Here is a 13,693-nt window from a genome sequence, read left to right on the forward strand (position 1 = left end):
AGCTCCGTAAGAGGTATCGGTTCTCTCGCCGGGGATGCATCTACCTCATACATCTCCTCCGTATTGATCTCGAACACCCAACAGGAAGATCGAGGGCCCTCCCTGCTTCATTGCAGATATTTCTAGCGCTAGCATTTTTTGCTTCGGGGGCCCTCTTGACGACTGTTGGGACAATGCATTGGATCAGCATTGCCTCGACTTCAAGGGCCATACGACGGGTCACCAAGGCCCTATTCCGTAGAAGAAATCAAGTGAGTAGACATTTTTTTAACTTAGTTTTTAGAAGTATCCAAACAATTCAATGTGTTGCTTTAATTTCAATTTAGACAAGTTCTTTAGCAGTCACTGATTTTTATTTTATTTTCATAATTTATACATTTTGATTTTCAAATTTTAGCAGTTTTTAGGAGCATTAGCATGATTAGATAACATATTCTGATTTCTGAAAGTCTATTTGATGATAACAAAAGGTAGATCATAATCTAGAAGTAGAATTTACTCCATTTTTCCTTAGTTTGCTTGCACTTATTGCAGTTAATTGTCGTACCGTATACGGTGGGTCTACGCTACGCTAGCGGCTAAGGCTAAGCTAGCTAGCCCTGGCTTGATCAGACTAGCCTACGAGAACAAATTTAGCACCTTAGCTAGCTATAATTTACTGTATTTACAGCCTGATAAGACAAGCACAATAATTACAATGTGATACTAAGCTATAATGGGATGACGTATTCATTTAATTTAGCTCTATTTTGTAACTTACGCCGTAGCAACTGTAGTTTCGGTCGCTAAAATTAGAAAACTTGCAAAGTCAGTCCCATGCATGTTAAATTGTGTCATGACTAATGTTATTTATCAACAATTATTGAACGCAATCCAAATTGCAAAAACAGAGCAATTATAGCTATCGTCACCTCGTATTTGCACTCTTTGGCACTGCCCACTCTTTCTTATATCAGTTCATCAAATTTCCGAAGAGCGAGAGGGATGTCCTCCATATTCAGGAGCAATTCTTCGCGGTTGCAGGTTTCCCAAAGGTGGTAGGGGTAATAGACTGCACGCACGTACATCTACATGGCAGCAAGCTGAAGCCCATATAACACCTATACGTGAACAGGAAGAACCGCCACAGCATCAACGTCCAGCTGATCTGTGGGCCTGATTTCCTCATCTCAAATGTGGTGGCAAGGTGAAGAAAAAAAAACCCAACCATAATAAGGCGATGGGGTAAACAGAGGGGGGATGTTAAACACCTTCTCAGATCTGTCCAAAAAAAAAGAGGGAAAGAAAGGGCCAAACTGAGATTAGAAATATTGATAGAGTAAGAGAAAGAGAGAGATAGAAAGAAAGAGAGAGAGAGAGAGAGAGAGAGAGAGAGAGAGATAGAGATTGATTTTCGGAATTCAAGCTGATTAAAATATTGGGGCAATCTGTACATTATATTTCAATTCAATTCAATTCAGTTTATTTAAGTAGAAGTGGGAGTAAAATATTAATTGCTCATGCTAGTTAATTAGGTCAGTACCCAACTATCAATGAAATGGGAGAATTGATTAATGAATGGATAAGAAGTTCTGTATCTGGATAAACGAAATAGAGCTCTGTAAAGTGTCAAGCAATATTGTCTGTTTAAAAGGTTATTTCGACTGGGGTATGGTATATTAAAAAAATCTATTCACTTCTCATTTGAAAACTATCCGTCCTATTTTGCTCTGGTATTTGAAAATTAAGGTACTTTATAAAGTACCTTAAATTTAATAATAATAGGCATGATAATAAATTTATTATCATGCCTATTAAGAGCTCCGATATCCATGGAATAACATCGAAATTGGGGAGGGTGTGCAAGTAAGGGCTACTACCTGTAACAAGGCCAATTACCATAGAAAGGGTAATTTCGGCTCTATAAAAGGGCACTCGATCCTGCCCTCTTGCAAATTAAAAACTGCCATTGTTTCCTTTGATGTTGTTCATAGTACCTCAAATTTAGATATAAATAACAGGTCAATAAACTATTCTTTTTAGGGGGAAGGGATGGGCCGGTACTGGTTGTGTGTACGTGATTTTTATTTATTATTTTTTTTGCAAAGGGGCACGATGTGCCTGTTATAGAAATTAGTTATTTATTTCTTCTTTTTCCTATAGGGATGGGGAGGGGACCGATGACCCTCCTAAATGTCTTATAGAATGATCAACGTTAGGGATTAGTTCCCTAAAAGACTTGACATTTTTTTCTTCCTTGTCCCAAGCACATTCATATATTGCTGTTATTTGCATGGTTATCATTAATATTATATAAAGTGAAATAACATGAACTAATCTTATTTTTTATAACTCGTATTCAATGAAGGTGGCCAGGATCGACCCACGACAGTAGAATACTACAAATGAGCAGACTCGCGAGGAAGTTCGAGCAGAGAGAGTACAAAGGAATTTTGCTGGGAGACTCCTGATACCCCCTTCTTGAGTGGCTGATGACCCCGGTGTTGAATCCCTCAACCGACCAGGAGAAATCCTACAACAAGTATGTACAGATTAAACCACCCAATCGTTATAATATGAAATCGGCCAAAGATGCATAATGATATACGACACAAGCCCAAATAACACTGCCTTAGGACCTCTAATAATACACTGCATAAATAAAAACAAAAAAGTGATTCCTTATAAACTGTTGAAAGTGTGTAGGCTAATATATATATATTCATCTATGTATAGCTTTTAATCGCCCTTTTTTCACCCCCTCTTCAATTTTGATGAAATACCATGGGTAGAAGCTCGTAGGCAACCCTCTTCAATTTTTTTTTTAGAGAAAAGGGACCAGTGGTTCATGGAGGTATAGTTATCAAACCTCAAAGAAAATAATAAGAAATGTAATCTATCTATTTCTCTTTTGAAAACTACCTGCCTAATTTTTTTAGAGGGTTATTACTTTGCCTACGATTGGGTGGGTGTGAAATTGAGGGTTACTTCTTCTTCTTTTAAATTGATGATGAATTAACTTAACTTAACTTCCATTCTTTCAAAATTTAAACAGAAAAAAGTGTCAACACTAAACCGTCTCTCTCTATCCACCCCATCGTCCCAAAACATGCTGATGCTGCACATATTTTACTATTATTTTCTTGTATACAATTGTCATTTCCTGCAGTGCCCATGTGAAGACGAGGGTAAAAATAGAAATGTTGAATGGCCAGCTCAAGAATAAATTCCGGTGTCTCATCGGCCACGGCTTAGCCATGAAGCCAAAGAGAGCATGCGACGTGATCAACGCGTGTTGCATTCTGTTCAACATTTCTAAGAAGCTGCGAGAACCTGATGTGGAGGACGACATCCAAGTCATTGATGAGGCTGATGATGCCTTTCACGGTGCAGAATATAACATTGGGGGTCAAGCTGCTCGATCACATATAATAAACAACTTTTTTGTTTAATTCATTTTGACCATTACATATATACTTTTTTTCTCACTCACTCTAGCTCTATCTCAGATTTTCAGGGTTTCTCTATATATCCGTGCATTTATTTTCATTCTATCTCTCTCGCATCTTTACTTTGTCAGTCCTCTCTCGACTAGCTCAAGTATACAGTTTCTGTTTATTTACACTATTTACAATACCGTAAATATAGAGGCCATGAGTTTTTCTCTTAAAATAATATGCAGTTTTCAAGATAATTATTTCAATATGCATATGACCACCTCTGTATTTGAAATCTACCAACACCATGCTAATTAATGTGTTAATGGCATCGTAACTGTGCTCCTGACATTGCAAATGATTTGCTTCATTGCTAAAGCATGTTTTATCGAAAAGCATGTTTCATTCAACCTTTGTTGGCTGAATTGTAAATAAATTGTAAATAAAACTGTAATATATCTCACTTCATGAGTTCTAGCTGTCCTATTTTCAATATCCGCTTGTCTTAAAGCTAGTAGTCTTCATTTACACACCCTTATCGATTTCAATAAAATTCCATGGGTAAGAAGCAACACATTTCCTTAGACGATGCTATACATTTCTTCAAGAAACTTTAATAAGTTATGCTGATAAATTAGATAAATAGTCATCAATAATTTTGAATAATTTACACTTATATGTACAAAACTAAAAAAATGAAACAATCCTATCAGATATAATACAATGTAGGAATGTGGTGAAATCGTGTTTCCAAAAAAGCTACAATATAAAGCTATTTACATTCTTAAAATATTAAATCCAATCCAATTTAAAAAGTTCATTAGATATACTATCTTTTTTCAATATGAACCAATGAAATAATTCAAACCTTATAATGTTATGCTCTGAACGTCTATATTATTGATATATTTAAATCTATGAGGTTTCCTAACCCATCTTGCACATTTCAGAGCAAATAATTGAAAGAGTTTATAATACATTCAGTCCTTTCAAAACGTATAGGTGAAGAAAAAAAAACTTGTCACTGTTCCAATGACACTTTCTATCATACTAATTTCAGATGGCACAGTCACCTACTAATAATGTAAAAATGAGAACATATCATTTCCTTTCGGTGGTGAGGTGGAGGAACGGAAGCAGAAGGCATGAGAGGAGTGCGAGGCCTTGCTAAGAGCTGCTGGTGGATGCCAGCGCGAGTGAAAAGATGTACGGAAGAAATGGCAGGAGTCGAAGACCAAGGAACTTGCATGCATGTCCAAGTCCAAAAATGACAGATAAAACTTTAAATACACCAAAGATGTATTTAGAGGGAATTGAATAATCTAAGATGAGGCCGGTCTTGAACAACGATGACATTGAAACGGTAGTTATATTTTTATGATTCCCTAATAAAGCCTGGTTAGCACTTTTGCACCCTCATAATTATATAATAATTTAACAAACAATAAAAGGATACAAAAGGTAACCAGGTCTTTAGAAGAACAAAATGCTGGAGAAAATTTACATTCAAGAAAATTATTTAACTATTCCAAATATTCCAAATATATAGTATTCTCCAAATCTCTTTGTTTAATCAGAGAATGGAATAATTTATGGAAACCCAAAATGCGGATGTTTTTAATTTTTGAAAGAAGAACAAGTGATTTAATAAAGTCAAAACAAAATAAAAAATGGAAAATAGAAAATAATTACTCTTCCTTTTTTTTGAGGAGAGAAATAATAATTTCTAGTTGAATTGAAATTGTCTCCAGCATTTTGTTCTGGTGGGACTGGCAGGGCAAGCACCCAGGATGCTGATGAGGAGGTGGTTCCTGTGGTAGAGTGATTGATGGTAGAGGGGTTGATGGAGGAATAAAAACACTTGGTCCAGCCCTCATCACTCTATCACTGGAACCTGCCTCATCATCAGCATCCTGGATGGCTCCTGCCAGGAGATCTATGTCTATTTCGGGGTCAATTTCTGGAAATTCCTGGCTGTCCTGTAAAGAAAACCAAAAGAAAACAGATGATTACTTGCAAGAATTGTTTATATTGTGGTATCAATAGATTCATCATTTTGTTTTAAAAATATTAACTTAAGTACAAGGCCACTCCACTGAAATGTTGAGCTGATTAGATACCGGTAGACAAAACCTAAAAAGCCCAAATCTAACTTGGTTTTGGAAAATGGTGCTCAAACTTATTTTTAATAATTTTTTTAATGAGCAAAAAACAAGTTAATGATCGAGCCGGTTCTCCCCCACAATGAATTGCGCAACATTTTTTTGTGATGTAGGGTCCTCACAACAGAGACACAAAAACATTATCGATGATTATGGAATTCATACTGTTTGACCACACAAAGTTAACACCCTAATTATATCACGATATGTAGTGTAATACTCACATCTACGCCGGCCACATCCTCGGACCCACAGATCCCATCTTTGCACTGGGGGGCCAGCACCTCCAACACCCTTTCAAAAACGACCGTCATATGAGGTGCTGGTCCTCCTCCTGAAAGATATAAGCAACAGTTTTTTTTTTTTTAAATCAAAACAGTATGACATGTTGTATAGGGTACCTATTTATTTTCCTATAACGAACATTATCCATATACCCAAGTAAATGGGAACGTGAGCAGTTCTTAAAAAGTAATTGTCGAGCCTTGACCAAATGAATTCAAAATTTAATCCGTAATCCTTGTTGGTTATTCATATAATATCAAATTTGATAAGGAAAGCTGAAACCGGCATTCTCCGATTGTCAGCATGTATTAATCTCCATGAGTTTGAATTATCATGAAATATTACTTGAGAATTAAACTCAGTACAAATAGGGCTCTGAATTGTTTATTTGGTCAAAGATAAATGTTATGTTAGGTTAATCTCATTTAGTGCCCACACATCCAATCCAATCCAGGAATTTATAAAGCGCCAATATCTAGTTGCCTAATCAAAGGCGCTGATGAGACTGAAAAATGTCTATTGATGATTCTAAATGAGAAAGACAAACAAAGCAGTGACTAATTGTAAGCAATCTGAATGTCTTTAGTTGAGTCCTGACAGTGGAAAGCTTGTGACAAGGGCACAGAATTTGGGGAAGACCATTCCACAATCTTGATGCACAGGCAGTAAATGATCGCAAATTAAAATAATACCTGTCATTTTGGACTTCGACCTGCATGCCAGGGCCCTGGTCTTCAGCTCCTGCCATTTTTTACGGACGTCCTTCCATTCACGCTGGCATCCACCAGCAGCTCTCAACAAGGCCTCGCACTGCTCCCATGCCTTCTGCTTCCGTTCCTCCACCTGGACGGTTCAAAATAGATTAACGGACAAAAGAATGATATAATTAACCTATAAAAGAATGACATGTTCTCTATGTACTTAATGCATATGATTTAATCATACACATATATTTTGCATTTAAATGAGAATAATAGAAGTGACATATCAATGGGTTCCATGAATGAGCCTCCAGTACCAATTTTATTTAAAATGGTCCATTTTTACAAATTAACAACAAATCATTAAATACAACTATTAGTTTCCTATAAAGAAATGTATGGAATTTTAAAATTAAGTTTGGAAAAACGCTGATAAAATCCCCAAAGCACCTAAGAGTATTTCATTTGTGTTGATATCTTTAATATGGAATCATCACGGAGTGCCAATTCATATTACATATATTCCTATAAATAGTAAGATAAACAAAATTGTTTTAATTACTCGAACTATACACTGCCTTTTAAGTTAACAAATACTAACCCGTTTCCCACAAAATCCTGCCTTTCCGAACAGGGCCTGTGTATTTTGGCTGACGAATGTCACCATCGCATACTGTTCTTCTGTAGAAAAGTTGGCTTTCCTTTCTCTTTTCTGTAAAGAATAAAAATATCACTTATTAGAAGGCAGATTACATTAAATCATAATTCAGTTGATTTATTAGATTAAATAAAATAATCTAATTTCTTCATCAAATTCATCATTATCCTTATCGTCATCTCTATGGAAGTGTAGGTTGTCGTGTCGGTCTCCTGGTCGAGATCTAGCAGTAGATTGTTGCAGCTAATTCCAGTCTGTACCATGTATGAACAAACAATTGTGAAGGAAAAAAAATCTTTCCTCCCGCTGTAATGTACGTTGAGAAATAAACTATGCCAATCAGCGAAAAAAATATGATGTGGAAATAATCGTAGTAGTGTGTGACTCTTTGAAGCTCGTTAAATTACCAGAGTTCTTACATTGTACTGATCTTTTATAAAACAAGAAGCTCACCTCTCAACAGTAAAAGTCATTTACTATTCAGTTCAGAAAATAATCAACTGCGAAAGTATTGAACAGGTTGAAAAACTTTAAATCAATTTCAATTAAGACAATTAACCCCCTATTCACCATGAAACAACAAAGAAAACCACTGGAATTGAAAGCTCTGTACTGCAGTGTGAACCTTTATACTTATGTTCAATATAAAGCTCTGTCATTCTTTCCAGTAGCCATCCAACTACATGCATCACAAACTTATTTAGGATTGAACTATTATATTTAATGTACATCAGTACGAGAATACACCCAACGGTGGCCTGTACTTATAGCGAAGAAGAAGAAAAGCCTGAAATTGAGCTTCAGTCGACAGCACTCGACAAACACAAGTACGATAATACGCCAACAGCGGTCTGTACTTAATCGGAAGAAGAAGAAGATATAATAACACAAATTCTGGCAAATAATTGAAAACTTAAATTTAATATAACTCATTGTAATTGAACAGATCTAGGATCTTCATCTTAATTTACCTTCGGAATAGGAGAAGCCATGTTCCTGTGCTAGCTATCCCTGCTCTCTTCAAGTCTGAAAAAAGAAAAGGAAAGTAGATTTAGATATAGTCTAATACTATTATTGTTTATATATCCTATTATAAAATCATACTCAGTCATAGTTCATACCCATTATTTTTTCTTCAATTTCGTGGGAGAAGGGGGGGGGGGGGGTGCAAACGATTCTTAGTACTCTTTCTTAGTCTTAATTACTCTTACAAGTTTTATTATCGTTAATTATTGTAATGTTATGTAGACCTACAAATATTAAATAATAAATAAACATCTACATCTAGATCTACATCTAGACTACATGATCCATGGATCTAGTTATCTACATGAATGTAATAATATTCCCCACGGAGTAGCAAACGCAGATGAGCTCACCATCATACTCATACTTATACTCAGTCACAGTCATAGTACTACTACATTAGACAACAGACAGGAAACAGAAAAATATCTAGTAAATAAGTAACTAAGAAAGACATGCGAACATTCATCTAGACAAGTATTATTACCTTTTACTGACTAAGGTCAGGCAGTAATGGTAGTCGTAGTTCGTTCTAATAATATAATCTAAATCATCGTCTCATGTCTGCAACTGCAAGTAATCTAGTGAAACGTATCACGAATTCACATCACGACGATTCACGAATCGTGATACACACACAGATATTCACACGCGGGACCGGGTGCAAAGCTGGGTGAGTACGTACCGTTCTTTGACTGCAATATCCTTCGAGATTTCTATGCTATAATTTAACCTAATAGAAAACTAATACTCTGGCTCGAATGGCCTTACATCATGAATTCAAAAACATAACAGATGAAAAGTGATAAGACAGAACTACTAGAGAAAAATATAAATTACTAGCGATAACTTACCCAAAACAGACGACAAGATTTAGAGAGATGAGCGCGGTAAATCTCGGCAGACACTTTTTCTCTGTTTACATGAATATGCATGAGTATGCAAATGATTCAGGCTCGTCCGTTTAATATTGAAGCAATATGAGTCGCACTTAGCCTAAGTACGACTTAGTGAAACAGACTTTGCTTCTCCGTGAGAGTCAAACTTAGGGTAAGTCACACTTAGTGAGATTAACGCTAAGTGCGACTTACTAAGTGCGACTCTTTGTGAAACACCTCCCTGGTGTTGTAATCCTTCGGTAAAAAGTAATATTCGTGCACAATGATAAAGATATGTTTCCTAAACAATTGCAACCATGTGAATGCCACTTAAAAATGAAGGCACGACATTATCTTCTAGGCTTCCAATTGATGATATCCTTTTTCCCCATAAAGAGAGAGAAATTAAAAAAAGATGAGTATCACTTGTATATTAAGTGTAATCTAATATAATCTGTATTTGTGTTCCTTTTACCCTCATCCTTTGTTTATAGGCAGTAAGTATCCATCTAAATTCAAATATATATATTTTTTTTAATATGTTCTGGTCCTTTTTCCAAATCTTGTTCATCTTTTCACTTCTACGCTTTTGTTTAGCTCATCACGTTAGAATGATTGGGTGTTGTAGAAATAATACCACTTTTCCTTGATCACTTCTAACCATCAGTTTAAAAATTAAATTTTTCGTCTTTCAGAAAGTCACGTATTGTATGATTATCTTAACTTTTTTCTTACTTAAATGGACTGGTGTGGTAATCCTTCGGTAAAAAGGGATATTCGTGCACAATGATTATGATATATTACAAAACCATTGTAATCATATATGCCATTTATAAAATATGGCATTAAAATTGTCTCTTAGACTTCCAAATGATGATATCCATATTTCCCATAAAAAAGAGAAATGAAAAAGATGAGAATCATTTTAAAATGAACTGTATTCTAATATATATCTGTATCTATGTTCCTTTACCCTTTAGGTACGTTCATAGGACGTAAGTATCCATCTAAATGTAATCATCCCTTTTTCATAATAATTTGTCGTCCTTCTTAATATTTCGATTCGTAGTCCCGTTTTAGGCTTTTGTTTTAGCTCCCAAAGAGAGAATGCTAGGTTGTTTAAAAAATGCTACAATTTTTCCATAACCTTTTTAACCATCGGTTTAAACATTCAAATTGTTCGTCTTTCAGAAAGTCATGTATTGTATGATTATCTTATCTTTTTTCTTACTTAAATGCACTGGTGTTGTAATCCTTCGGTAAAAAGTGATATTCGTGCACAATGATAAAGATATGTTTCCTAAACCATTGCAACCATGTGAATGCCACTTAAAAATGAAGGCACGACATTGTCTTCTATGCTTCCAATCGATGATATCCTTTTTCCCCATAAAGAGAGAGAAATTAAAAAAAGATGAGTATCACTTGTATATTAAGTGTAATCTAATATAATTTGTATTTGTGTTCCTTTTACCCTCATCCTTTGATAAAAAGACGGTAAGTATCCATCTAAATTCAAATATATCTTTTTTAAAAATATGTTCTGGTCCTTTTTCCAAATCGTTTTCATCTTTTCACTCCTACGCTTTTGTTTAGCTCATCACGTGAGAATGATTGGGTGTTGTAGAAATAATACCACTTTTCCTTGATCACTTCTAACCATCAGTTTAAAAATTAAATTTTTCGTCTTTCAGAAAGTCACGTATTGTATGATTATCTTAACTTTTTTCTTACTTAAAAGAACTGGTGTTGTAATCCTTCGGTAAAAAGTGATATTCGTGCACAATGATAAAGATATGTTTCCTAAGCCATTGCAACTATGTGAATGCCACTTAAAAATGAAGGCACGACATTATCTTCTAGGCTTCCAATTGATGATATTTTTAAGCTCCCCACGAGAGAATGCTAGGTTGTTTAAGAAATGCTACCAATTGTCCATAACCACTTGTAACCATCGGTTTAAAAATTCAAATTGTTCGACTTTCATCAAGTCACGGATTGTATGTTTATCTTATGTTTTTTCTTACTTAAATGAACTGGTGTTGTAATCCTTCGGTAAGAAGGGATATTCGTGCACAATGATAAAGATATATTCCGAAACCATTGTAACCATATATGCCATTTATACAATATGGCATTAAAATTGTCTCTTAGACTTCCAAATTAAGATCTCCATATTTCCAATAAAAAAAGAGAAATGAAAAAGATGATTATCATTTTAATATAAACTGTAATCTAATATGTATCTTTATCTATGTCCCTTTACCCTTTGGCTATGTTCATAGAACGTAAGTATCCATCTAAATTTAATCATCCCTTTTTAATAATCATTTGTCGTCCTTCTTAATATTTCGATTTGTAGTCACGTTTTAGGCTTGTTTTAGCTCCCCACGAGAGAATGCTAGATTGTTTAAGAAATGCTACCACTTGTCCATAACCACTTCTAACCATCGGTTTAAAAATTCATATTGTTTGTGTTTCATCAAGTCACGGATTGTATGTTTATCTTATCTTTGTTCTTACTTAAATGAACTGGTGTTGTAATCCTTCGGTAAGAAGTGATATTCGTGCACAATGATAAAGATATGTTTCCTAAACCATTGTAACCATGAATGCCAATTAAAAATAAAGACACGACATTTTCTCTTAGGTTTTCAACTGATGAGCTCCTTCTTTTCCATTAAAAAAAATGAAAAAGATGAGTATCATTTTAATATAAACTGTATTCTAATATATATATATCTTGATCTATTTCGCTTTAACCTTTGGCTTCGTTCCGCACAGCGTGTAAGTATCCATCTTAATTTGATTATAACTTCTCTATAATCATTTGTCATCTTTCTTGATATTTCGATTCGTAGTCACATATTAGGCTGTGTTAAAGCTCACCACGAGAGAATGCTAGGTTGTTTTAGAAATACTACCACTTGTCCATAACCACTTCTAACCATCGGTTTAAAAATTAAAATTGTTCGTTTTTTATAAAATCACGGATTGTATGTTTATCTTATGTTTGTTGTTACTTTAATGAACTTGTGTTGTAATCCTTCGGTAAGAAGTGATATTCGTGCACAATGATAAAGATACATTTCTAAACCATTATAACCATATATGCCATTTATAATTTATGGCATTAAAATTGTCTCTTAGACTTCCAATCGATGATCTCCATATTTCCCATAAAAAAAAGAGAAATGAAAAAAGATAAGTATCATGTTAATAAAACAGTTATCTAATATGTATCTTTATCTATGTTTCTTTACCCTTTGGCTACGTTGTTAGTGCGTAAGTACCCATCCAAATTGAATTATCACTTCTTTATAATCATTTGTCGTCCTTCTTAATGTTTCGATTTGTAGTCAAATATTAGGCTTTTTTAAAGCTCACCGCGAGAGAATGCTAGGTTGTTGTAGAAATGCTATCACTTGTCCGTAATCAATTCTGACATTGATTTAAAAATTCATCTTTAATTTTTCATCTTTTATAAAGTCACGGATTGTATTTTTTCGATGTTATTTCCTACTTTAATGCTATAGTGTTGTATTCCTCCAATATGCAGGGATATTCATGAAAGGCATGACATTTGTCTTGAAGGCTTTCAACGATAATCTCCTTATATCCCATGAAAACAGTGAAATTAAAAAGATGAGTATCATTGTAATATAAACTGTATTCTAATATGTATCTATTTCCCTCTACCTTTTGGCTTTGTTCGTAGCGGGTAAGTATCCATCGAAATTTGATTATAACTTCTATTTAATAATTTGTCATCCTTCCCCTCTACCCTTTCTTACGTGATAAAGTAATCATTAAAATATGAACCATTAAAGATAGTTTAGAGGCGATGAAACTGATGTTGTACAATATTTTGTTGAATTAACGTGCACAATTTTTAGTATGTACGCTTTTGGTGTCCTATTCAATAAACAAAATAGGAGGGGACACTTTGATTTTTTTCTTCATGTTTTTTTCTCAACAATTTCAAACTAATTATAACATGAATCAAGATGACAAACAAATTAATACATCTTCAACGTTAAATAATTACATTGTGATACTAACATAATATAATCATGAAGACAGATTGGCATATAAGTTAAGCTTGAAGTAGTGGTAAACCAATATTGAACGTATTGTTTTATAAGAAAAAAAACATGATGTTGGGGATGACAGTGAAAAAAAGATGTACGATCAGAAGATAGGAGGAGATTTGATATAAAGCGATAAAAAGTGATTCATGAAGCTGTACTGAATAGATAAAGAGAATTAGGTAGAAGGTAAAAATGAAGAGTGACGTGCGGGAAGTACCATCAGTTTAACAATTCAAATGTTTTGTCTTTCAGAAAGTCACGTATTATATGATTATCTTATTTTTTGTCTTACTTAAATGAACTGGCGTTGTAATCCTTCGGTAAGAAGGGATATTCGTGCACATTGATAAAGATATGTTTCTTAAAACATTGTAACCATGAATGCCACTTAAAAATAAACGCACGACATTATCTTCTAGGCTTCCAAATGATGATATCATTCTTCCCCATAAAGAGAGAGACATGAAGGAAAAAAA

General features: G+C 34.3%; 1 protein-coding gene across 1 annotated transcript; it reads left to right on the forward strand.

Annotated features, from left to right (window-relative positions):
- The first annotated feature begins 2,470 nt into the window (after nucleotides 1-2,470).
- Nucleotides 2,471-3,858, forward strand: LOC115927175 (putative nuclease HARBI1). Its single transcript, XM_030992657.1, has 2 exons — nucleotides 2,471-2,521; nucleotides 3,149-3,858. The coding sequence occupies exons 1-2, from the start codon at nucleotides 2,472-2,474 to the stop codon at nucleotides 3,429-3,431; spliced, it is 333 nt and encodes a 110-aa protein (XP_030848517.1). The 5' UTR covers nucleotide 2,471; the 3' UTR covers nucleotides 3,432-3,858.
- Nucleotides 3,859-13,693: the final 9,835 nt, after the last annotated feature.

This window comes from Strongylocentrotus purpuratus, unplaced genomic scaffold, assembly GCF_000002235.5.
Source record: "Strongylocentrotus purpuratus isolate Spur 01 unplaced genomic scaffold, Spur_5.0 spur5_scaffold_20, whole genome shotgun sequence".
NCBI lineage: Eukaryota > Metazoa > Echinodermata > Echinoidea > Camarodonta > Strongylocentrotidae > Strongylocentrotus > Strongylocentrotus purpuratus.

Bases quoted from the DNA above. Each gene is read 5' to 3' on its own strand.
- LOC115927175 (XM_030992657.1), top strand. From the start codon at position 2,472: ATGACCCCGGTGTTGAATCCCTCAACCGACCAGGAGAAATCCTACAAC. The intron at 2,522-3,148 runs GTATGTACAGAT...CATTTCCTGCAG, and splicing joins CAGGAGAAATCCTACAACAA to TGCCCATGTGAAGACGAGGG.